Source organism: Corvus cornix, chromosome 12, assembly GCF_000738735.6.
Source record: "Corvus cornix cornix isolate S_Up_H32 chromosome 12, ASM73873v5, whole genome shotgun sequence".
NCBI classification, from domain to species: Eukaryota; Metazoa; Chordata; class Aves; order Passeriformes; family Corvidae; genus Corvus; species Corvus cornix.
The window spans coordinates 6551972-6577528 of record NC_046342.1 but is presented as its reverse complement, the minus strand read 5'-3'; the positions used below and the strand labels follow the sequence as shown (position 1 = coordinate 6577528).

At 44.7% G+C, this 25557-nt stretch overlaps 3 protein-coding genes across 4 annotated transcripts in view; 1 reads left to right on the top strand and 2 right to left on the bottom strand.

The window, feature by feature from the left end:
- Positions 1-10681, bottom strand: part of FANCD2 (FA complementation group D2) — a 36506-nt gene extending 25825 nt beyond the window's left edge. The window contains exons 1-13 of the mRNA XM_039559283.1: positions 10606-10681; positions 9343-9432; positions 9049-9183; positions 8383-8450; positions 7559-7662; positions 6991-7054; positions 6154-6206; positions 5105-5183; positions 4296-4420; positions 2849-2936; positions 1803-1907; positions 1011-1111; positions 411-519 (exon numbers count right to left, since the gene is read on the bottom strand). Coding sequence (XP_039415217.1) covers positions 411-519; positions 1011-1111; positions 1803-1907; positions 2849-2936; positions 4296-4420; positions 5105-5183; positions 6154-6206; positions 6991-7054; positions 7559-7662; positions 8383-8450; positions 9049-9183; positions 9343-9409 — 1098 coding nt within the window. The 5' untranslated portion in view covers positions 9410-9432; positions 10606-10681. The remainder of the gene's footprint in view (positions 1-410; positions 520-1010; positions 1112-1802; positions 1908-2848; positions 2937-4295; positions 4421-5104; positions 5184-6153; positions 6207-6990; positions 7055-7558; positions 7663-8382; positions 8451-9048; positions 9184-9342; positions 9433-10605) is intronic.
- Positions 10682-10725: 44 nt separating this feature from the next.
- EMC3 (ER membrane protein complex subunit 3) lies at positions 10726-15950 on the top strand. Its single transcript, XM_039558844.1, has 8 exons — positions 10726-10952; positions 11035-11092; positions 11860-11953; positions 12617-12721; positions 13408-13489; positions 13641-13720; positions 14318-14400; positions 15709-15950. Exons 1-8 carry the CDS (start codon positions 10798-10800, stop codon positions 15835-15837), a joined length of 786 nt encoding a protein of 261 aa, XP_039414778.1. The 5' UTR covers positions 10726-10797; the 3' UTR covers positions 15838-15950.
- A 1197-nt stretch (positions 15951-17147) lies between these two features.
- Positions 17148-25557, bottom strand: part of USP4 (ubiquitin specific peptidase 4) — a 40409-nt gene continuing 31999 nt past the window's right edge. For both annotated transcript variants that reach the window (XM_039558838.1, XM_039558839.1), the window contains 9 exons: positions 24535-24726; positions 23908-23993; positions 22820-23035; positions 22674-22744; positions 22232-22347; positions 21584-21733; positions 20809-20912; positions 19653-19741; positions 17148-19531 (listed from right to left, as the gene is read on the bottom strand). In XM_039558838.1, coding sequence (XP_039414772.1) covers positions 19430-19531; positions 19653-19741; positions 20809-20912; positions 21584-21733; positions 22232-22347; positions 22674-22744; positions 22820-23035; positions 23908-23993; positions 24535-24726 — 1126 coding nt within the window. In that variant the 3' untranslated portion in view covers positions 17148-19429. The remainder of the gene's footprint in view (positions 19532-19652; positions 19742-20808; positions 20913-21583; positions 21734-22231; positions 22348-22673; positions 22745-22819; positions 23036-23907; positions 23994-24534; positions 24727-25557) is intronic.

Here is a 25557-nt window from a genome sequence, read left to right as displayed (position 1 = left end):
AACAACAGAGAATCCAGAAAGCATTCAAAAAAATAGCTAAAATTTGAGTTTGATCAAAGACACTCTCAAATAACATCCGGATTGAGAAAGGAACTGAGGTACTGAGTAATGAAAGACTGAGAACAAGAAACAGTCTCATGGTTTACTCTGAAATGTAATTTAAAATTAAATTTGGCACAATACCAGCCAATATTGATTTCCAGCAGGACATTTTCAAGCACCTTAAGGCTTCACACAGCTCAGTCTCAATACATGGGTATACATTTTTCCTCTCTCGCTGAACGAAATGTATCAATAAAATGAAGGGCTAACATTTGTCTTTTGATATCACATTTGATTACAAGAAAGGCTCAGGCTCAATCAAGGAGCCCAAATAAATAAGGAAACAAGGACTGAAGCATGTATCTTACCTTAATCCATGCTTCAGAGACATCTTTCTGAAATCTCACAGCTAACTTGATCACATCAAAAAGTAGCTTCACACAATTCTGGCTGGTGGTTACTTGGCTCAGGGAAGAACTGTAAATTATCAGAAAGGAGGAGACTCAGTCCCTGCAAATACTGTCACAGAAGGAACAAGGCAGCCCAGCAGTCACACCACTTACTTAAAGCAGCCACTGTCCAGAGGGAATGCTCTGTCAAGGATAGGGAGTGACACAAGAGGGTGCAAACAGAGGTTGCAGAATCAATGGAAAACATACTGGAGGGAACTTAAAACAGATGAACTGGTAGCAACATCATTATAGATGAAGTTGCTTATTCCCATGCAGACATGGATGCAGCTGGCTCAAAAGGAATTAAATCCACGACAGGGGAAGCTGGCTGGGCAAGGACTGACAAATGTATTGTATTAGTACCAAGCAGGAAGGAATAAAGGTGTCTGTGCCTTTCCACAGGATAAATTAGACTCATGTATGTAGCCAATGGTGCCAGAGAGACCAGAAGAGGAAGAGTTTAAGTTCTCTTGTCTTGTCTTACCCTTGGAGAATCAGATAAACCTATTTAAGTACCTGGCCTGGACTTGGCTTTTAATCTTCTTCTGGGAACTGTGCATCTGCAGGGGCAGAACACACGATGACAGATCCAAGCTCTTACGAAGATCAGAAATCACCTGTAAAGCACAAATCCATGCACAAATCACTGTGACAAATGAGGGGAGAACAGAAAAAGCCGAGGAAAATAAAACAATTTCCCATAACAACCTTAAAATTACAAACAAAAAACCTCATATATTTATAAGATTCACAAGTACTTAACCATGTCCAAATCTAATTTTTTTTTAACTTAGAAAATGAACCAGCAAAACTTTTCTCTTCACATTGCGTCATGATGCTGCAGGTGCATACAGAAAGCAGAATTTTTTTAAAGCTACTCTGCGAAGTTCCCACCTGTATCTGCTTTACGTTGCTGTGAACTGTTTTTATTCTGCTTAGCAGCTGAGCAAGATATATGGCAGCCTCAGGAATTCTGGGACATGCAAGTTTAGCAATCTGACTGCTGTTGAATTGCAGTGTACCAGCACAGAGCGGCTTCCATGTGATAGGCACACTTTTTTTTACAAGGGTCTCCCTGAAAGGTTTGGGCAGATCACAAACCTCATCTGGCTTAGACTGAGGCTTCCTCAACATACAAAAAAAAGTGTGTTTGATACTTCATCAAGGCTGGCTTTGATCCCTGGCAACATTAAAATTTTACTTGAAAACATTAAAAACATTAATCTCTGTGTGTGAAGCAACTTCCCTCTGTTAAAACACACACTGGTGTGGAAAACACACGCTCCCATTATGAAAAAGATACTGTACCTCTACTGCATCTGCTGCCTTGACATTTTGGAGGATGAATTTTACTACTACAGGCAAATCTTCCAGTTTTACAGAAGGCACAATGGTCATGGCAGACTGTCGCACCTGAGGAGAGAGCAACACTCCATCAGCTGGAAGACAACACTTCACAGAAACACAATTATGTTCGTGAGAAGGAATCCTTATAGTCCAGCCTTCTGCTCAGAGCAGGAATATTGTCAGTACTAGATCAGATTCACCTTGGCTTTGCTGAGTCTTGAAGATATCCAAGGATGGAGGAAATCTCCAATCCCTGCCACCTCTTAGATAATTTATGTCAATGCTGCAGACCCTAACTTGTTTTTCCAAATGTCTAACCAAAACCTCCTGTTGTGGCCACTGCCCCTTATCCCTCTTCAACAAGAAGAGCTTGGCTCCATCATTTTTTAACTGGCTTTCAAAAGGGAAAAGCATGGACAACATGCAGCCTGCTATGCAGCACCAGCATTTTGGGACTATGTAAAAACACTATTTAGTGCACTCAAATGAACCAATTTTATTTTATTCATAAGAAGCCCAACTCCAAAAAGTACAGCAATGCAGCCAAGGCACATCATCATTTCTTCTCCTTTATCAGCATTCTGCAGAGAAAACCTATTTAATTATTTGATCACCAATCTTCTGCCTTTCCTTAGAATATAACAATCTAGTCTGGTCACCATACTTCAAAAAGATGAAATATTGACAATAAGCAGGTTTAAAACAGGCAATAAAAATTTAGTGCAGCAGGACAAAGTGCTTCTGCATTAGCTAAAACAGCTGTGATTGAAATTTCTGGCTGTTACAGTACGCATTCAGAAAACTTCTCTCTGCTCTTCACTGAACCCCTCACATGTTTCAAAAACCAGCTTTAGCTTCTAACTTCTTTCCAACTTCAGGAGCTCAGGACTTTTGAAGGCCTACAGGAGTCAGATTTAACAAAATACTTGGAATGAAGAAACAGTTCCAGCTCTCGTGTTGCTAAGCAGGGGCTGGGGTCTGCCGAAGTGCTCAGTAAAAGCTCTCACCTCAGCCACAAGTTCTGCATCAAGATCCAGACGAGAAAGGGCATCCAGGATTGGCACTGTCAGCCGTCTGCCCTGCTTTAGCAAGCAGCTGATACACAGGGAAAAGAAAACAAATGGTCCTCTTAACAAAACCAAGAATGTATCTTTAGTGTATTGTGTGATTCCAGTAGTTTTTGTGGTGACTGCAAAAAAAAAAATCTCGGAAACTGACAACAACATATGCCACTGGCATTATGGAAAACTTGTTCCCTAAATTATTGCTCCTCATGTAAGAGCTGCACCTGTCTTTTAACAGCCTCATGGACTTTCCCAAAACTCATGTAATCATTCTTGGCTGAGATCTCAATTTCTTACAAACTTTCTCTAGCAAGAAGTTGTACTTAAATTGTGTTAGTTGAAAAACACCTCATCTGCAGCATCCTGGTAACTCTGTCTATGCTCCCTAATTCGTTACAAGTAATGAGTTGTTTTCCACATCAGACATGGGTAGAGGCTATTGAGAATATGGAAATAAGTATGCCTCGCTGATACTGTTTGGATCTCAGCTTTCAAAATACACAAAGAGAGAAAACAGAAGTCTGAGGAGTTTGATTAGCATAGGAAAAATGCGTGGAGTTCTTTTACCTAGAAGCTGAGGCAGTAAACTGAGAATGAAAACGAAGTCACAATTTGAGAGGGTACAAGGAACAGGACGCACTGCTTGCAGTAATAATCTGCAACAGTGATCACAGGTTTGAAAAGATAATTAACACCAGCATAAATGCAAGTGATCTGTGTAGTAATAAGAATTAGAAACACTTAGACTATTCAAATTTCTAAGTAAAATGAATACATTATTAAAGAAGACAGATGTAAGGACTAGCCTAAGGCAGTGCTCCCTGGGAGGATAACTCTTGGCATTAGGTCCCCCAGTTGTTTGGGTCAGTAAATATGCTTGAGAAAAGTATATAAAATAGCCAGAAAGTTCTGTTTCTTGCACACATTTACTGTGTTGTGTGTGGTTTGGGTTGGTTTTTTTTATTAATAAAAACCATGTTGATTCTTACCACAGCAGAATCCAAGACAAATGAGAAGTTGTCAATAGTAATATCCCAGTGACTGATCATAGACTGATCCAGAATAAGTAGTGAGTACTTAACTGGATTCTACCTGTGCTGTATGCAGGTAGTCAAGAGTTTAACAATTATTTAGATAAAAGCAGTTTTGGAGCATTGTCTAAATGCAATGCCTTTTGCCTGTGCTCTCTTTAAGAGCATAACAGCACAAATGGAATGTCCTAAGCCAGTGGTAGGTGTCCCCAAATGTTGCAGTTAACAGGAACACACGGCTGTCCTAATACTTCAGTCAGTCCCAGAGCAACCTTCATTAACGCACCTTGTCCTTTTCTACTAAGTGCAAGGGGGAAAAAACAAAACAAAACAAACCCTCCCAACCAAATCATCTGTACCTGAGCTCTCTGGCAACCTCACTTTGCTGGGAATCCTCCAGGATCTCAGGTAAACTGGTGATAATATCGTGCTGGATTGGTACTGGAGAGACACTAACCATCTGCATTAACTTCTTGACCAGATCCTGCAGACAAGAGGAGCACTGGTGAAATGCACAGATCTCACCATCAGCACAACAACAATATTATGCATCTAAGGTCCCTCAGTACATCGTCTGCCTGGATTTATGCCAACTGTCCCAAACTCACTGTCCTGCTGAAGTCATGAAGCAGAGCATAGACTTTTGTGGAACAATGGTATTTTACAGGTAGGATATCACGATCTTGGTGAGCAGAGGAAACTGGGAAACACAACAAGCTTCCCAGTGTTTAGTACTCCACTAGAGAGTAACCCACAGAGACTGACTGACTTAGGGAAAGAAGGAAAAGAATCACCAGAGCAGGAACAGAGAATTCATCCCCACACACTTGCAAGTATCCAGTATCTTGTTAGAATTAAACAAGAGGGGATTGTAACTTCCTGCCAGCAACAGCTTTAAAATGGGGTCACCCGTGTGAATACACATGCACAGATATAAATTTATGTAAAAGATTAATTAGAGCAAGGAAAGAAGAAAAATAGTAAAAGAAGGTCAGAAGTCACTCAAGACAATCATAACGAAACAGAAAAAAATTAAATCTCCTTCAGCCCACCAATACAAAAATAACATCAGTTCTCATCAGCACAATAATTCATCTAATCCCACCTGAGAGGCATTCCAGAAGTTGTTTGGGAAAAGCATCCATGTGACTGCACCTCTGGTACCCACCTGGCTGTCAAGGAGCCTGTCAAGCCATTTAAACTGATTGACAATGAGCCGGGGGAAATTTGTTCCAAAGGTGCCCACACTGAAACAGCAGAAAAGGACACACAGGTTAGTCAGACCTACAGACTCAAAAGCTTTGCTGCTGGTCAGCAAGACCAACTAACCCCATTCTTAACTGGTCATTAATACACAGAAAGAACTTCACTCTTCTTACAGTTTGATAGGAGACAAGTGTAACAACATCCATTTTTCAGAATTCCCAAAGGATTCACAGCACAATTAACAGCTTATCACTTTTACATCCAAGATCCTTTAGAATTCTTGGGTGAAAACGGTTCAGACCTTGTGACTGTCTGTGTTAAAACCTCCTCAAACAAGATTTCAGTCTGAGACAATTTCTTAGACTACACCCCTGTGCAGCACTTGTATCCTGTATTCCAGCAGTGGAACAAAAACTGCAGCAGGAACAGCCTCAGCTTCATTCTGCCCCTTGGCTTGCCCCACTAACTCTGTGGTGAGCATCCAAGGCACAGGAAGAAGAGATGAAGTGGTCAGGTCTTGCCTGTGTTGTGTGTGCCTTACACCTCAAGATGTCTCACTCCAACTATGATGTTATACTTTTAAAAACCAACAGATGTTCTTTCAATTTCCCTTGTTTGAACACAATCTGTACTTTTAAAAGGAGATCTGTTTGCATCTCACAGCCTCCTAAAACTCTGCAAGCAGCCACTTCCATCTTTTTTTTAAATGATGAGACACTCAGTCCCTCTGCTGAAATAATTCCTAAGCTTGTGTCAGTAGCTGCAAAAAGCACAATCAATCAATGCACAGTGTCTGCATTTCAGCTTCTAGAAATTTGTCTTCTGCTTTATGCACCCACAGATTTAAGGTCATGGTACCTCACAGATTATTTTACACAAGTATGAAGGAAAAGCCCACATCAGTGCGAACTGCCATTCAGGTAAATTTGAAGTAACAGTTAAAGTCAAACAGCTGGTGATTGTCCAAAAGAAATTTCATTTCAAGGCAGAGAGAAGCCAGTTTATACTCACATGTCAAAAAAGAATTCAGGGATCTTTTCCAACAACAGTGTTATGACAGCAGGCTGAAAGAAAGGCAAAAAGACAGTGTTAGGGTGAGTTACTGGTTGTGCTGTGGTATTGCCACCAAAACTGACCTTTCACAAAAGATGAAATATACACAGAGAATAAAATACTTGAAAGGCTCAATAAAAGTATTTCCTGTGTATGAAATCTCTTGCCTAATGCCAGAAAGGAGGCACACAGCCTAAGAAGTGAAAACCACTTCTCAGAGGGTGGTATAAACTACCCACATAACCCAACAGAATCAGAGCATATGAGCAGGATGTACAATTCTTCTGGGCCAGTGAACCTCTCTTTCTCAGACCCAGCTGAGTTGCTTTTCACCACAGAGGAAACTAAAGCATCAACTTTTAGATAAGTTTGAAAACAGTGCCCAATTCTAGCACTTAAAAAACCCACACATATTCTCCACAGTGGAAGTGGTTATATCTCATCAGAATTTCCCATGGTCGACCTGAGCCATCAGCTCTCATTCTGCCCCTGTTCACCTCTGAGAAGAGTCTGGCTCTGTGTTCCCTACACATTGCAACCAGGTATTTGAAGACCACGAAATTTCCCTTAATCTTCTCTTAAGACTGGACAAACCCGGTTCCCTCTGTCTCTGCTTGTCTGCCATGTGTCTCAGGCCCTAAGCATCTTTGTGTCCCTACAGAAACAACAAACTGGACACTGTTCCAGGTGCAGCCTCACCTCCCTCAAAACCAGTTCTATTAATCCTTCACTTACATAAGCAAAACGTTCCCTACAATTAAAAGCACTGTAAAGAGCAAGCTAAGGTGCCCATACCTGTAAGATCTTAATCCCAAGAAGCAGTTTAATGAGGCTTTCACAATACGAGTGCACCAGATTCCTGCAAGATGAAAGATTCCACCACAGTTGTGTCAAAAATATGTTGGGAGAACAGGCTGTAGCTCTTTTCATGACTGTTTTTTTAAAAAACTATACACAGTGACTTAAGGTAACACATGGTAATCACAGACACACACAAAAAGATTTAAAACTACACTTTAGCTCTGAACCAGCTCACTCTCTACAAGACTAGAAATGTGAAAGTCTGTGGTTAAGCTGTATCTCCTGGAAAAAAAAAATCTCAAAAAGCAATTGACCTTCACCAGCCCAATCAAATTTTTTTCACAGTATTTGGTTCTTCCCCTAAAATACCATGGAGTCCAACGTGGGCCAGACAGTAAATTCTGTGACTTAGCACTAAACTCACTGCTATTAAAAAGCAATGTACTAGACCAGCCACCCTGCCTTGGTGTGCATCAGCTGGAGCCTTTCCCTCCACTCTGGTCAATGTCCCAGGACATAACAAGATCTGACTGAAGGGGAAGGCAAAATACATTTTCTCTACCTCGACCCCTCAGTCCGTACAGGAGTGCAGGGCAAGAGGCAGTTCTTGAACTGGTTTCTGTCCTTGATGTGAGATTCCAGGCCGCTGATGAACTGCTTCACAACCTGCAAAGCAGAAAGAAGTTACCCACCCTGAAGGGACACCCCAGTCAACTGCTGTCCTTTAGGATGCATTTTGCAAGCAGGTGATGAGAACCAGGAAGAGCTAACCAGGGAACTGCAAACAGAAACTGTGATGGAAGGAAAGCTGGATAATAAGTGAATGCTAGCCTGGACCATTTCCAGAAGGAAACACTGATTGTTCTGCAAAATAACTCTAAAGCGAGAGTCTCGCATTTTATTTTGATTTTAAAGGGCTTTGCCTTTCTTCCTGTTCAGCTGAGATAGCAACCTTTAGTGTGACAAAAGCTGCACCCAAAAAACACTTGCAGCCAAATCACTGGCCTCAGGACTTTCACCCTGGACTTGCTGACAGGAGAGGAGCACCACATCATGGCAGTTTTAATGGTGCCAGCTCCACCTAACACAAAACCAAATCCAGCTTCCACCAGAGAGCTATGCAAGTGATTTGTCTCCTGTAAGAGCCTTTGTCTTTTGAATAATATTGCCAATGAAAATTACTTTGACAGGGCACAGTCAGAAGGACAGAGAGATTAAAAGGCTGGAACAGCAATACTGAGAGAACTGGAAAATGTGGACCACAGAAATCCAAGATAAGGTGATGTGTTGCATGCTTTTGTATGAGACTAGCAAGGACAGGCAGCTGCATTTGCATCTTTTGCTCAGCAAACAGCTTTAAAGCTGGCTCCTGCCAAAGTTACTTACAGCTGGGTAAGTAGGGTGCTTCTCCAGGGCCAGGCAGAGCTTCTTCTGGAAGGCCATTTGATCAACAGCTAAGGAGAAAGTTTAGAAAGGAAATAAAGAACAAGACACAGTCTGTCCATACAGCATCACAACAGCTACACCAAGTACAAGCTCTCAAGCCCATCCACCAACATTTCTGCATTTGCTCTACTGAGAAGCCCAGTTGGCAAAAGCCTCAGTGGAATCAGCCCTTCTGCTTTCTCTAGTCAGGGCTGAGAGTAGCACTGAAGATATTGAATACAGGAGTTCCTGATGGCCTTGTCTGAGCTGAAAGACAACAATGCCATGTTTGTTTTCCCATTTCAGAGCTCCTGCCTCTGCAATTCAGTACTGTAATCACAGATACAGTCTAATATTTTTCTATATACCTCCAATAATCTTTCAGAAGCCCTTAGACTTAGCATGTCTACACCCAAAGAGCTGGTATAATGAGTTTAGGTGATGCACTGAATTCAGCAGGAGCAAGAGGTATATAATAAATAAGAGGCCAGATGAAGGTTTGCTTGAACTTTGAAACAAGCTAGCTCAAGCGCTTTTGTCCTGCAAGTAAAACACACTGGTACTTTGTACCAGCCATCCTTGCAGGTTTTGATCTAAAAGCAGAAAGAGCAAGTGTTAAACTCGTACCTATTTCATTCTGTCCCTCCCCAGCTTTCAGCACAATTCCTGATGTCCTAAGGAGCTCTTCAAAGACTCCCTCATTCTCCAATCCACAGAAGGCAGAGGCGTTTTCCTTATCAGAAATCCGTGACTTCTTAGTTTCTGAGAAAACAAAACATGCTACATCAAATATATAAAAAATCAACAGTGTCATTAACAATCAGCATTATCAAAACTGCCATTTTGGCCTTGTCCCTGCTTGGGAGCTGCTGCCTCTATTAGTGGGTCTCCACCCCAGTAAGATGATACCCAAGCACCTACTTGGCAAGTCTGTCTTGCAGCTCTCTTCAGAGGCATCAACTTTCGACAATTTCCTTTTTGAAACCATGGTAACAAAACCTTTGTTGTTGCCTAAAAAATGCAGGAAAAAGACAAGTGTTTAATTAATCTCTTTTTAAGCAGATCTAGAATGTATTAGTGAATAGCAAAAGAGAATGCAACACAAACTGAGAGTGCTCAAAGAAAGATTGCCTGGGTAACCAGTATCACACCACATTTTTCTGCTGTGCAGGTTGAAATTTTAGAGCTTGTCATATTTAAATAGCACAATACATCACTTTTTCTAAAATGCAATTCCTCATAAAACAAGGTTTGGGCTTTTATTCAAACACTGGGCAAAGTGAGCAACTATGAGATTGCATCCACTAAACTAAACTCAAGACCCTCTCCACATGCCTGGACAAAGCAACAAAGGACTCACAGTTGAGTGTTCATGAGCCCAACCACATTAACTGACCCTGTTCGTGTCCCTAACCAGGCCAATGAGCTCTGTCAGCACAAACCTCCATCTAACCCATCCTCTTTTGAGGGGTGACAACGATTAAAAAGAAAAAAAAAATCTTGACTCACCTTTAAAACTTAAAGGTTATTAAAAAAAGATGTGTGTGCATCTCACACTAAATGTCAACTGCTTGGCAGAGGCTAGTAAAATGAGTTACTTAAATATCAGCATGGAAGTGGAACAGTTAAAAAACAAATGTGCAATGAGCCTTTCACAGCTGTTTTAGGTGTATAAGTATCTGAAAGGCAGGTGCCTCTGAAAGAGGATGGTGCCGGACTCTCTTCAGTGGTGTCCAGTGACAGGATAAGGAGCAGTGGCCAAAACTAAAACACAAGAAGTTTCACCTCAACATGAGAAAAAACTTTAGGCTGTGGATGGCAGAGCACTGGAATCTCCGTCTCTGCAGATATTCCAAACCCACCTGGACGCGTTCTTGTGTCACCTGCTCTGGGTGACCCTGCGTTTACAGAGGGGTTGGACTGGGTGATCTCCAGAGCTCCCTTCCAACCCTAACAATGCTGTGATTCTGTTCTGGGTGCGAGGCGCAGCCTGACAGCCCAGCCAGGTGGGCTGTGCCGCCACCGGAGAGCCCCCTCTCCATCGCACCCACTGCCAAAAGCTGGCCAGCGCCTGAGGCGGCCGTTTCACCTCTCCTCAGCTCAGCGCACCTCACCTGAGCTGAGCTGAGCCGAGCCCACCTCCCGTCCCTCCGGGCAGGGCAGGACACCCCACTGTCCCCTCACCGTCTCTCGCCCCGCGGGTCCCCTCACGGCGCTCCCGCCACTCGCGCTCGAGTTTCCCGCCAGCGGCGCGCGCTGACGCCGTTCCGCCGGCGGCGGAAGGGTCGGTGCCGGCAGCGGAAGCGGAAGCGGAAACGGGGCGTGCGGCGGCGGCCCGGGGTCGGCCGGAGCCGGGCCCGAGGCGGCACCGCCGCGATGAGCGAGCCCGAGCTGCTGCTGGACTCCAACATCCGGCTATGGGTGGTGCTGCCCATCGTCTTCATCACCTTCTTCGTGGGCATGATCCGGCACTACGTGTCCATCCTGCTCCAGAGCGACAAGCGCCTCACGCAGGAGCAGGTGTCCGACAGGTCAGGGCCCGCCTCACCCCCGCCCGCCCCTCGCTGCCCCCGGCCCGGCCCGGCCCGCTAATGCCACGTGTCTCTCTTCCAGCCAAGTCCTGATCCGGAGCAGAGTCCTTCGGGAAAATGGAAAATACATTCCAAAGCAGGTACGGAGCTGCGCGGTTGGGGCTTTACAAAGAGGGTGACTGGGAAAGCAGCACAAAGCGCGGGGCTCTGTCCGGGCAGTGCCGCGGGACGAGCAGAGCCCACAAGGGCCCGCGGGGTCGGACGCTGCCGGGTCACCCCTGGGCCAGGGCAGTGTCCAGGAGTGCAGATTTTAGGAATCTTGGACACAGGACCGCTGTATATGTCTTTTCCCTGACATTTATGTTAGCTGTCACTGCTCGGTGTTTTAACTGCATGCTGACATGAGATGTGTCTCCAAACTGTCGTGTTTAATATCTGCTAGCAAGCACACAGGGATGGAATACAAGCCTGGGATAACGAGGTGGGCATACAATGTCAGCTGAAATGTTTGCTAAACTAAGTCCATCACTCATGTTGGCTGTGTTGGTACCAAGTGTGTGTTTTGTGAAATCCAGAGGTCAGTTGGGAGAGTGAAAGTGTTCCATGTATCAGAATTGGTGCTCAACCTGCACAAAGAATTTGCACAAAACACTAGAAGCTCTTTAATTAACATGGATTTTTCTTCAGAGAACTCTTATAATTTGTTCAAGAATTTCAAAAAGCCAGAGATCTGGTACTCTGGATGCAGAGAAACGTGAGGAGCTTTAGAACACATGGGCAGTGAGGCAGCTATCCAAGAAAGGTGTGTTGTGAAAGAACTCACAAGATGTCTGAATGTCTGAGCAAGAACTAATGCTTCTGTCCTTCTGCTTCTTACGGTGTTGGCATTGTCTTTTTCTGTTTTCAGTCTTTTCTGTCCCGGAAATATTTTTTTAATAACCCCGAGGATGGATTTTTTAAGAAAACAAAAAGAAAGGTAGTGCCTCCTTCACCAATGACAGGTATGTTAAGGTACCCTAACTGCAGCCAGGTAGAAAAACCTGTCAGTGTCTGCCGAGGGTGGAAGGTGAATCAGCTTTGCAGGGAGCTCAGGCAGGGTGAGGGAGGGGTGGGACTGTTCAGCTGGGTATTGGGGATGGGGGGCAGGAGTGAGATCCCTCTCTTGGGTAACAACACATTAGGCCACTTCATGTTGCTCAACTTCAGCTCTGAGCTGCTTGCAGCATCTCAGGAGACCTGACCTCCTCAGGGTATCCAGGCATGGGAAGTCCTGCTCTCACTCGACTCCTTTTGCCAGTGTTTTGCTCCAGCTCCTGCATGATCTTCTCCAAAGCAATTTAATTTTTAAGTAATGTATACAGCAAAATAGGAGTTTGTTGTCCTTCTTCTACCCAGGTCAGCTCACAGAGCGGTCAAGCAAGTTCACAGATCTGGGGCAAGGGATGGGGTCAGACAGCACAGAACACAACACCCCTGTGGCAGCAGCCACCAGAACACTGGCTGCTCATCTCATTTTGCAAAGTATTGTCAACAATAGAAAATTATAGATACTGGGATAGGACTGTTGTCTCATGCAGTTTCTTAATTAAATTAGCTGACACATAATGACTTGTTTCTCTTTATTGTGATATGCTGCCACTTCACATCCCATCTATGATTTGCAGATCCTACCATGCTGACAGATATGATGAAAGGGAATGTAACCAATGTTCTGCCTATGATCCTCATTGGTGGTTGGATCAACATGACATTTTCAGGATTTGTCACAAGTAAGTGTCTGGAATAAGATGGGTTTGGCTGTGTTTCTGAAGATGACCTTGAGGGTCTGAGCTGCATCAGAGATTTTCTCCTCAACCTGAGAGCAGTCAGTTAGAAGCAGCATAAATTAGGCTTGTGGCACTGCTGCTCTTCACTCCATGAACTGCACAGATTTGGTTGTCTCATTGCAAAGGGGGAGGAGAAATTGTTTTCAAAGTATTGGTCATGGTCTCAAAGAAAATAGCTCAGGAACAACTGTAGTGACAAAACCAGTGTTTTATTAAAACTGCCTAAACTTCAGGTTGATACAGTGGATTTTCCTCTGAACCTGTCTAGGGAGTTGGTTACTGTGTGGAGTGTACACATCAAAAATACTTACTTAAATTCGTAGTTCTGGGGTTTTTTTCCTACTGTTTATGTGATAACTGTTTCTTTAACAAGAGACATTCCCTTTCACAGTCACTGAAGTAATATGTGTGAGGGTTTGGTCATTTGATAGTTTCAGAAAGCCTTTTCATATTAAAATGAATACAGAACTGCAGCTTTTTCAAAAATCCAAATTAACTTTTTATTGTGCACGTTGCACTCAGACTACATTAGATGTAATAAAAGAACTACCTGCTCACTTTGCCCTGTGCTTTGTAGTTGTGCAGTGTCACTTTGTGAAGCTGGGCTTTTTTTCTTCTCTATCCTGCAGCAAAGGTCCCGTTTCCTCTGACGCTGCGTTTTAAGCCAATGTTGCAGCAGGGAATTGAGTTGCTCACTTTAGACGCATCCTGGTAAGCCCCTGTCCTCAACAAGCAAGGTCCAATTCCCACTTGGAAAATGCTGAATGTGTTAATAACCCTTGGATGGTCTGTGTGTGCTGCTGGAATGAGGTCATGTGCCAGCTTTGAACTGACAACAGCCGTGCTTGTTCTGATTTGTCAGGGTGAGCTCTGCTTCCTGGTACTTCTTGAATGTGTTTGGACTCAGAAGCATTTATACTCTCATCCTGGGCCAAGATAATGGTGAGGCGCTTGACATTTCTGGGAACTGGCTTCTCCTTCCAAGGGACGTCATCTGAGGGAGGCTGGGGAAAAGATTTCTAAGTTTCCAGGCAAAAAGCTCTTGAATGCCTTTCTCCTTTCGGTGAGATTATTTACTCTCCCTGGGCTAGGTTTGACAGCACCTGCAACAAGTACCCAAATCTCCTGCACCAGACACTGGCTCATAAACTTCCATGGTTGTTAGCCCAGGCTTTCTTTCCCATCAGATCAGCGTGCAAAACTTTTGTGCTCAGGCTTGTTTTATTTCTATTCTCTGTATTATTTATTTAAGGAAAACTGTAAAGATTTCTCAATGTTAGATGTGGGGCCGGACAGATGTGCATTGGGAATGTAGAAAACTATTTTCCTCAACTTTTCTGCATATTTTATGTAAATCTGGCTAAGATGTAGCAGGTGGGAGCAAGATGTCTTGTCAGGACTCCTTCTGGCACAGCAGTATTGCATTTTGGGTGTTGCTGCAATGTTCTCATCTATAGATAAAAACCTTCCCAGTGGCACCATGCTCCAGGGAATGCTGTTTAGTAACACACAAATCAACCTCTCATTTCTCATTTCTAGCTGCAGATCAGTCCAGGGTGATGCAAGAACAAATGACAGGGGCAGCAATGGCCATGCCAGCAGATACCAACAAAGCATTTAAGGTACAGTATTCCCACCTGCATTCCTGTTTGTGTGAGCTTGCAGGGTCGTAGGCTGCATGTAACTCATCCTCTCCCTGTGTCAGGTAAGGGAATTGCTCTGGATTCCTGTTCCTAAAATTAGAGCTGACAGCTTATGAAGGCTGTGGGAGTTGCTCTGGGTCTGGCAGAGCGCGAATACCCTGCAGTAAACCTGACAGATCAGTCATTCCCAGTACAAAAGCTGAATTTATGTCCCATCCTCTGCTTTTGCTGAGGAAGGGGTTTTTTTTACCTTGAGATATAGTTCCAAAGCAGAAACTGGCTCTGCAAAAGTTGTTAATAGTGCAGCTGAGCATGAGTCCAGCAGGCACCTGATGGAACTTGGGTAAGAGAATCAAGTAAGCAAGTCAGTTCAGTGGAAAATCCACAGGATTTGACTGTCTTGAAATTCTCCTAAAGCACTTTCCATAGGCACTTGCTTGTTAGCCTGCCTCTGCCTTTCACAGCCCAGGTTTATGCACAAAGGACAGACCCGGTTTCTGTTTTTACGTACTGCAGAAGAGGTTTAGCCACACATAACCTGCTGCCTGGGAAGGTGGGATGGTCTGCTCCTGCAGTTTGTTTTCAGTAACCTTCCTGGTTAAAAAATCCCACACCACCCAGGCAGAGGCTCAGCCAGAGAAGAGCATGGCTGCAGTTGGCAGCAGTGCTGGAGCAGTGGGTGTTCTGTCACAGTCAGCACCGAGGTGCAATTCCAGCCGGTACTGACTCCCACCCAGTATTGGCTCTCTGCAGCACTTCTGCCATTCAGCCTTGCAGGGACCTAAACCCACAGCATGCTTCAGCAGAAACAAAAGGGGAAAAGCCCATATTGCACAAATGTTCTGGCCAAGAAATACAAATCTCTGCTGGGCATCATGGGACATGGTTTTTTTGCAGGCTTTGTGCACAAGTCTGTGAGCAGGTGCAAAATTTTTGGCTTTTTACCTGTTGTTATCAAGTAACTCTGAACTAAAGAATTAACTCACTGCAAAGCACTTGACCCACCAGAACAGGGCTGGCTGTTACAGAAGCAGTGGACTGTTCCAGAAGGGTAAAGGGTTGGCAGAAAGTAGATAATGTAGTTTTTCTGATTTCTGTGATGCAATTTGTATTGACCAACTAACATCTAATTAAGCATAAATCACTGATTCCAGAGTTGACAGGATTGCCAGGTTTTTCATAGAAATTGGTGTTTGTAGCAGTTGTTAAAGAAAGCACTGCTTTGTCTAGTTCTTGTCTAATCCCGTGTTGCTTTTCCTTCTCTACTTCTGTTCACTGCCAATGCAGACGGAATGGGAAGCCTTAGAACTGACAGATCATCAGTGGGCCTTAGAAGATGTAGAAGAAGAGCTCATGGCAAAAGACCTCCATTTTGAAGGCATGTTTAAGGAAGAACTTCAGACCTCCATCTTCTGAGAGTATGCTTTTGTCTCTTCTTGTAAAAGTTATTTGAAAAGAAATCTGTTATCTAAAACTATATAATGTATTTTAGCAAGGCTGAGAATAAAAGAAAACCATCATGTTCAGAACTGCAGTGCCCTCACTTTGATTTGACCCCAAGGATACACTCACACTATTTCCCCAGTAATTTATTCCTTCCCAAGTCCATTTGTAAGCACCTGAGTGCCCACACAGCCCCTCCCTGCCTGCCACATGCACAGCAGGGTGTTGCCAAAGGGTGCCTGGCTGTTATTTACTGGGCCAGGTGGGGATAATGAATGCTTTAAGCTGCCCACCTTGGACTGCAGAGAACAGGGAGCAACTGTTCCTGGCTTGTCCTTCTGCAGAAGCTCCTCAGACCTCTTCCCCAGGGAGAACAGTCCCAATATGGAAAAACGCTTCGTAAAAAGAAGCTCTTCCATACTCTGGGGCTGTTATTTTTTTCCCCCATTCTTTATTCTTTACCAATTTTTCTCAGGGTAAAACTGCACATCCCTCTTCAAAGCAGGAGCTGAGCCAGGACTGTGACACTGATTTTCTGTTCTCACCAAATCATCTTCCCAGTGAACAGGGAAGCTGCCCCTTTGCTTTCCCTTCTTCCCACGATGGGTTTCACACCATGCTTTGGAGTCAGCCCTCCACAGCAAAGCTCAGCAGCTGCTGTTCTACATTAAAGCTCATTAACCCTCAGGAGCTCCAGCTGAGATCAAGCTCCTCTGCTCTTAGACTGTAATTGTGGCATGAAGACTTCAAACCTTCTCACAAGGGCTTCACAGCCCACCTTGGCCTGCAAGACTGGGACAATCCCACACACAGGCCCATTGCACTGCCTCAGCTTTTTCTAGCCTGCTCTCACAAATGTGTTCAGGTTGCCTTGAGGAGGAAATTACAGAGACTGCAGGACAACTACCTCAGTGGTACAGGCAGCCCTGATACCCTGGAGAAAATGGACAGAAGGAAGACCAGGACCTCTCAGGGATCTGCAGAGGAAGAGGAAGGATGAAACCATAGCTGAGGCTGCCCAGTGCCACAAAAAAGCAAGGACAGCTTTGCTAGAGCACAGGTACCAGCAACCCCAGCAGTGCAGGGAGAAAAAGCAACCCTGGAGCAAACTGAAGCCTCAGCTGTGCAGAGCTGTGCCCTCAACAGCTGATCTTCTCCCAGATCGGCACTGGCTCTGCAGGACTTGCCCTCCCCCAGCCCAAGTTACCCCTAGAGCACCAGGCATCCCCACAACCAGCAGTCTTAGGCCACATAATGAAAGCTGAAAATACAACAGAACCCAGTTTCAGTGCAAACCACTCTTTAATTTTCCTCTTTGTACAACAGAGCCAGCCACTTACAAAGTGCTAGTCTAAAAAAGTCTGGTATTACAGCACACACACACCAGCCAAAGCCCAGCAGCTCAGAGGCAGAGGAAGCAGAGCTGGGCCACTTGTTCTGCAGTACAACAGAGTCTGTTCAGCATCTGAGATTGAGCCCCACGGATGCATTTCTCAGTGTCAGCACAGGTAGGGAGACGAGGAGGAGAACAAAGGCTATTTCATTTTCATTTTAAAAAGGTCTTTTGCTGTCCTCCCTTTCCTCTATTCCCCATTTTGGAATGCCCACGTGACTTACTTTCAGGGTAAAACAAACAAAAAAATGCTAATTAGAGTAATTTCAGTGCAGTGCTACAGCTTAAAAAATTGCCTTTTGCATGCTCCCCTCAGTAATAAGGAAAAAAATTGCAATATTAAGAGTTGCAAAAATAAAAATAAAAAATGAAACAGCAGAAGCAACTAAGCAATTGTGATCTCAAAATTCAAATTTTAATGCTTTGAAAGCAAAATTCCACAAAGGAGAATCACATCAGTAGCATGCTGGCTAGAGACAATGCCCCCTCCTCCTCTCCATCACTTCCCAGTGCCCTGGCAAAGGGTTTCCTGGTGCTGCCCTCCCAGGATGCAGGGACAGGCACACTGTGATGTCCTACAGGGCCTGTTGCCAGGAGCTGCAGAAAGGTGGGGCTGAGCTGGCAAGTTTGGAGTTAAATGGATGAGCACTGCTGACCACCAGAAGAGGTGGTGATGGTCAGCACTGAAGCCACAGTGGCTGCAAGCACATATTCCAGGGGGAACAAAAAGCAGATGATAGCCAGTCTCAACCTTTTATTCTGCCAACACACTTGGATCCAGGAAGCAAAAACCCTCCCGGTTTGGTTCACTACCTTGAGCTAGATCTTGCCCTAAAAAATACAGGCTAAGGGTCTGGAATTTTTTCCCATTTTTCACATGGAAGACCAGCTCTCCAGTGAGACTCACAGGAGTCTCTTTTCAAGAAGAAAGCTGGACTCGAGTCCTAAAAGCAACACAGACAGTAAAGGAGGACAGAAGGAAGAGCATTTGCCAGTTGTGCCAAAAGGATGGAGCAGAACCATTGAACAGCAGAGGCAAACAGGACCTGGGACAGGACTATCACACCTGCAGCCCCCAGAAGGTGATCAGGTGAAAATATAGAAGGCAGCACTCAAGGATGGAAGAGGGCTGAAAGAGCAGTCCAAAAAAACCAAAGTTGCAAGAGAAAAGGCTGAAAGCTCACACAATCCATTGCATTGAGCTGTCACCCTTACAGGTGACAGCTCTGGGGACACAGTGCTGAGCTTGGCTGGAGACATAAATGAGCAAAAAAAGGATAAAAATGTTGTCACTGCACAAACCATAGGAGAAATGCTGGCAGCAGAAAAGTGCTTACAGAGCAGCCTGGAAGTGAGGGGTGCAGGAGATGGAAAGGACAAGAAATCATCGGTGTTAGGGATGTTACTTTCTCTGCAGAAGAACAGGAGCCAGAGCAGCTGTATCCTGCATCTCCATGGGGATCAGCCTGCACATATGCCACACCATAGGTAGGTATGATTCACTTCTGGCCAAGATTCCTGCATCACTGGATTCAGTGTTCACATCAAAAATGCTGAGTCAAAACTGCCCAGGAGAGCCTCAAACCTATCAGTGGAAGGATGCAAGCAAGAGAAACTTTTGTTGCTTTGCCAGGGGGACCAAGGTACAGCGGCAGAGACTGCAACAGACCAGATGTACAAAGATTTGAACCAAGCTCCAGAAAGGGTGCAGGAGGCCTCCCTGACACAGGCAGGGCCCAACAGCAACACCAGAAGAGTTGGCAGGAAGCCCCAATGCCGATTCACAGAATCGTACCCACCATTCTCCTCCATGGGCCCCTGCAAGGCTCAGCTGTGCCTGGCCTCCAGCTCAGGCTGTCCTCTCCCAACCTCAGCTACAACCCTCAGCCCAAGAACCACAGTCCCAACCCCTGCCTCTAGCCACACAGCTCAGCCAGATTTTAAAAAGAACTTTATTGAAGCTCCAATATATATTATTTTTGGCCTCTAAATACCCAAGTGTCAGCACCTAGTCCTGGCTCTTCAGTGCTATTCTGCAACCCCCAGCACTGAATCTTTCAGTGCTTGATTTTCTGCTTGACCCCTACAGAAGGAAGAAAAATTTTCAGGTGCCTCAGGCATTGCTTTACAAGAGTAACTACTACCATGGTGGCCGAGTGCTGGAGGTGGTGCTTAGTTGGTGTCCATGCCATCACACTCTTCTTGGGGAGCAGAGGGGGCAGAATGTTCCTCACTGTTTCGGCGCTGATAGAACAGCACATATGCAGCCTTTGTCTACCGAACAAAAAGAAAACCCATCTGAAACCATCCACACAGCTTGGCTGGAATGTCATGCCCAAAGCAGGGAACCACACTTTCAGCATAGACCTGGAACAGCCTCAAGCCAAATACTCACCACTATTTGGTCTTCTGAAGCCACAGAGACGCTGCTGTCATCAAAGTAGTACCACTTGTCGTTCACCTTGTTCTTTGCGTAGGCAGTGTCTGTCAGGGGAGAAACTGCAGCTCAGCATTCTGGGGAAGGCCGGCAGGGAAGGCATACCTGGGACACTCAGGACTCCAACCACGTGTGCATGGGAGGCCAGGGGCCAGCTTTGGCATTACCTACCCCAAGCCTAGTCAACCAGCATGAACATCTTCTACAACGTGCCCGCTGGCCCAGCTAGTCTAGGACCAGGTTCCATATACCAGGCTTATCCCTAACAGCTGAGACACATGGAAAAGAAACTTAGGGAAAAACAGTAGTAGGCTTTGTTCATTGCCCTTGAGTCAGAGCTTTCCCAAACACACACAGTTTAAGACTATGCATTTTCACTTGAAAGAGAAGTTTTCTGCTGCTGAGGGAATCTGATCTAGCACTTTCAAGAGTTCTCACTCAAGATGGAAGTTACAAGTCCCTCAACATCTGTTCAAGCCAAGAGTTCTGTGACTGTGATCTCCAACCTCAGAACATGTGCCCTTCAGCTCCCTTCAGGAGTTCATCATCCTCTCTGGGTAAATTGCTTCTGGGTGGTTTTACAAGTGTTACCTACAGCATGGCTCTGCACGGACACCTGATACAGCAAACTCACCTACAGACACTTTTCATCTATGCTGCAGCAAAACCAGTGACAGAAAACACAGACTCATCATGTATCAAACTTGAATATAAATGAGTTTTTCTCCTGGTGAAATGACATTTTCCCTATGTCAGTCCTTATCAATGCAAAGGTGGAGACATTCTATGGTCAGCCAGTGTCTCAATTTTCAGTTCAGCATTGATAAATCTTGACTCCACTCATAAACTGGAGAACACCATCACAAAAACTAATGACAGCTAAACCAGGGTCCCACAGGCATCAGTCAGACCTCAGGCCAAAGTGCTGCTACCTATCTGCCCTCCATATCCTAACAGGATCCCAATATGATACTCGCCTGCACACAGAACACAGGTAAGCTTTGGACTAGATACCTTTGGTGAGGGCTATTGCAGGAGTCCCAATGCAGAGCCCTCCCATGACCCCTCTGCCACGTTTCCTTGCACACAAAGGACAACAGCAGCAGTTACTCACAGTGGCCCACTCCCATGGCTCCATAGTGATTGGAAACTGCAATGAGGTCATACACGTATGAGCCTGCTCTTGGGTCGCAGACAAACTCAGACATGTTCAAACCCCTGGAAGGAAACACAAACCTATCAGTACACCCATAACCATCACTTTTTAGGAACTGAAGCATGGCAGCAGTGCTGCTCTGCTGCTCAGGGGCCAGGTGTGGTTAGTGGGAAGACCAGACTTGTTACCCCTCCCACACAGGGCAGGTCCTGACAAACACACCAAGCACTGCCAGAAGGTTTAGAGGGAGGTGTTGAATAAAACACAGTTTGGAGTGTCCCTGTGTAGGCATGAAGAGTGAGATAGGAACAGTAAGGGATATGCTTCATCCCACAGGAAGATGCTGGCAAGCAGAAGCAGAGGGACAAGGCAGGCTTTTGTCTTGTACTGGTGCAATACTCAGCACTACAAGTGCAGCTCTGCCCAAAAAATTTGCTCAAATTGCTACAGAAGTTCTCTTGGTTGAATCACATGGGCTTAACCAAATTTTAGAAGAAACAGCACCTGCTAGTAACTAATGCTCTTTGAGATGTATAAAACTGAACAGTATTAACAAAAACCACCCCCCAAAATACTAACCCCTCTCAACTCACGCCAGTTGTCCAGTTCAAACCCAGAAAACACCTGTTCCAGTGACAGCTTTAACAGCAAGCCCAGCCAACAGAAACATCAGAAGTACCTCTTTCCTGACCAAGTTCTTCAAGTTCTTCCTAACTTGAGGGAAGAATCCTACCTGATGGGGAATTCCACAACAGTGTCAAGTTTATCCCTCCAGTATCTGTTGTAGGAGAAGCGTTTTAAATGTACCACCAAAATCCTGGGCAAAGACCACAAGTCAAACTTCTTCGTGGCCTGTTGATGCTTCTTACAGTTAGGGCAGTACCTGAGGAAGGAGTAACAAGCAAGGAAATTAATGACTGCATTAGAAGAAAAGCTTCTGGCCTTCCATTAAAGATGCCTCACTAGCACAAGTGCAGTCCCTGCCTTACAGAAGGCACATTGCCTGTGGAATATGCAGGTGAGCACACTGCCTCAGGGAATTCCAAACTCCAATTTGCTTTCACTTTATAGGCAAAATGTCCTATGGCAAGTATGTTAACTGCACGTTGTACAAAAAATAACTTTTGAAAATAGCTTGATCGTTGGAAGCTACATTCCCACTGACATTTTCTTCCTTAAATACGGGCAGGAAGCAAATACTTTTTATTAACCCATGTCCACAGCCTATTGAGTCAATGCCTTAATACAGATCTGATAAACTTCTCAAAGATGAGGACAAAAGGACAGACCTGGGAAAGTGTAAGAATCCCATTACAAATCATGGAAATTCAAACACTCAGGCATTTTATGGTAGACAAGGTAGGCAGGCAGAGGTTCTTACCACGGGTCATGTTCACCAAGTGTTTCCATAGTAGTGAAGAGCTCTATGCAATCTCTGAGGGCTACTACAGCCTTCTTCTTCTGTGGCTGTAGCATGCTTCCATGTTTTTCAAATGCCTAGTGAAAGAGATGCTTTATTCAATTCCATGTACTCTGTAATCCCTGACATCGAGAAATTACATGCTCACTTTCCCCACACTGCCTATTTCTGCACCTCCTTCCCCACCCAGACAATCCTCTCCAGCTTCTAGCCACTCCTTTCTTGTGCTAAATAGTCCATAAGAGAAAATATACGTCTTCACTTGGGTTTAGAGATTTATCATGAGAGTAAAAACAGCTTATTCTGTTACAAAAGATGACCCAGCAGAACACTGTTTACTGTCACCTTTTAAATATCATGCAAGTTTAAACATAGATTACTTATGAAAAGACCATACTACAACCTGTGCCTCCTGTTCATCATAAAGCAACCTCCGTGTCTCAGAATCCCAGTCAATAGCAACTGCAGCAAAAGCTACAAGAAAGAAGAAACATTTATTGCACAGGTGTAAAAAGAAGGAAGAAAAAAAACCAGCAAGAAAATAATTACCATTCAGTTTTAAGATTTTTCCTTCAACAATGGAGTTTATCTCCGAAGTCCCAGAGGAATTCACAAGGCTAAAAGTGAAATGCTGTTTCTTGCAAGGCTGCAGGTCTCTTGCTGACTCCACTTGCATACAACCCTCAGAATGGCAGGGATCAACTTCTGTCAGCTTTTCCTTGCCTTCCTCTCCGCCATCCTGATGCTCCATCTCTTCAATGTCACCTGGAAAAAAATTTCCAACAAGGACAGTATTACAGGGTTTCAGTGAAAGTTTGGCCTGACACCTCCCATGGACAGCTGTTTGCATCAGCCTGTACAACACACACCAGTTACGTGGAAAGCAATGAAAAGGCACACAGAAAAAGAAACCTCTGCTTGCTAACCGCTCCATCTGAAGCTGTATTTTTCCCTTTAGCAGATGCCAGTTTAGGAGAGCGCTCAGTTCGCAGTAGGTTAACAATGACACCTTCTGACAGCACACCCTAAGAAGCATCCCCAAGAGAGAATCAGCAAGGCTGCAGCTGGGTGCCTTCACAGAAAGGAATATGTAAGTTGCCAGAAAAGTTATTTCCATTCTTAGGAGAAAATGGGCAGGTTTTTTTCCCCATTTAACTTATTCCAGCTATTACCCTCAGGGCTACACAAGTGAATAATTTCAAACAGGAAAGGGAAACATGCATTTGCCATCAGCATTAAAAGCTTCCTAGGGAGTATCTAGCCTAGGAATGAGACTGTGATTCTATGCCCTCCAACAGAAAAATTTCTCCACAATGTGTCTTTGTGACCTAACAGGCCAGTTTTCATCACCAAAGGGCATATCAGGAAGGGCTGCCTCTGAACACCTTGAGTAAGCAAGGACTTCCCTAACACTGGTCAGGATGAATGCACATCCACACTTTGTTCTCCAGCTGCTGCTTATGCACATCTGATCTCCCTAGGAAGGAAATGGTCTACAAGATTCTCCCTGTACCACGCAGATGCCCAGCACAACAGCGTGGTTAAATCACGGGGGAGAAATAACCTGCTAGAGCTAAAGCCAAATACACACAGCACAAACCAAATGCTGTTAGAAAGCTTAAAGTCAAGGGCTTTACCTTCAACCACACCATTGGAGCCATTGCAGGTTCCTCTGTCTGGGCAGGGTGAGGAGTATTCTGCCAGAGGGAGTTTCACATAGCGGCTGAAGAGAAGGGACACATTTAACACACAACCATACTGCAGCTGTGCATCAGAACAGCAGCACTCCCCTCTATCATCAGCTCTTGCTGCCCAGTCCCCTCCAACAAACAAGAACCCACCCTGTACAGCACCACTTACATTTACATGACAGCACCAAGAGCCCTCAGAATGAGTCAAACAACAATTCCCTGAGTCTCTGCTCTCATTGCTTGTTCCATGTTTCACTGGCTGTATATTGAGAAGGCTAAAGTAAGTCATGGTGGCCTCATCTGTGAGCCCTGAAAACAAGCCCTGAGTTCTGCTCCTGACTCCGTTTGCAAGGCTGAGCCAGCAATATCTGTTACAAAACCCAAAAAACCAGGACCTTGAAATGTCCCTGGGGCCTCCAGACACTAATGCAATGCAAATCCTGGTTTATACATCCCACACAAATCAAGGAAAATTCTCCCTGTTAACAAGGATTCAGTAATCCTATTACAATGTAATTGAATAAGCGACCTCTAGAGCTTGGCATAGGATTCAAAGATACAGCCATGACTTACCTGATCTGCTCCAAAACCACACTGTACAGGTGATCCACGGTGAGCCTGTGTTTCGGCACAGATATTAACAGTGGCTGCCCAAAGAGCACAGTCCCTGAAGTATTGCTGGATTGCCTCATTGTCTTTTCCCGAAAGTAAATGGAGAGAGTAACATACTCTGAGCCATCCTCACTTGGCTTGCAAACTTCATACCTGTTTGAAAGACAGGTATTTCAGTGGGTTATTTCCACTGCCAAGAAGCACAGCACAGGTAGGACCAATGTGAAGTCAGTCCAGCAAGTCTCTCCAACAGTACCAGAGGGTTGTACTGTCCTCATGCTACAGAGCAGTTTCCTGAACACTCCCCATGGCTCACAGTGGCACAGGACACACACCTGCAACCGACTTGACTGCCACCTTCCCTCTGTCTTTACTCCTAATTCAAACCCCTATTACCAGTCACCTCCCAAGACATTACCCTGACAACTACACAGTGCTTCAACCAGTGAAAAATACTAAATGTATTTTGAAATCCCTCTGACAGTGTTTGTTCCCCTTGGAGAAAGAAATCCTCTTGATACCTTGGGTCTTGCATTCTCCCAGCCTCTCAAACAGTTTTATGGCCTGAACTCACATCACTGAGCAGCTAATGTTTCATAAAACCAAGAGTCTGGAAACATCTGCTTCACAGAAAAATTCAAGGACAGTAAACAAACAAGAAAAATTCTGGAAGACAACAAACAGCCTGAGAGAACAGTGAGGAGACTGTGACACAGCTTGTGCCCTAGGTGAAACAGCAAATGAGGTATTTGCAGCTGTCAGAGACAAAAGAAACCACAGGATCCAACACTATCACACTGTTTGCTTCAGGCCTACCCATTACAAAAGATTAATTTTCAGGAATGCCAAGTCACATCGCTCTTTAATTTGGTGAGTCACCTGTCCCAAATTTATCTTAAAACTGAAAGAGAAAGAAAGACTTCATCAAAGATGTCACTACACATAATGACCAAGACCACAATCGCATATCTGAATGCACCAAAC

Coding starts and splice junctions, on each gene's coding strand:
- EMC3 (XM_039558844.1), top strand. CDS start 10,798: ATGAGCGAGCCCGAGCTGCTGCTGGACTCCAACATCCGGCTATGGGTG. Junction 10,953..11,034: donor CAGGAGCAGGTGTCCGACAG/GTCAGGGCCCGC, acceptor TCTCTCTTCCAG/CCAAGTCCTGATCCGGAGCA. Junction 11,093..11,859: donor GAAAATACATTCCAAAGCAG/GTACGGAGCTGC, acceptor TTCTGTTTTCAG/TCTTTTCTGTCCCGGAAATA.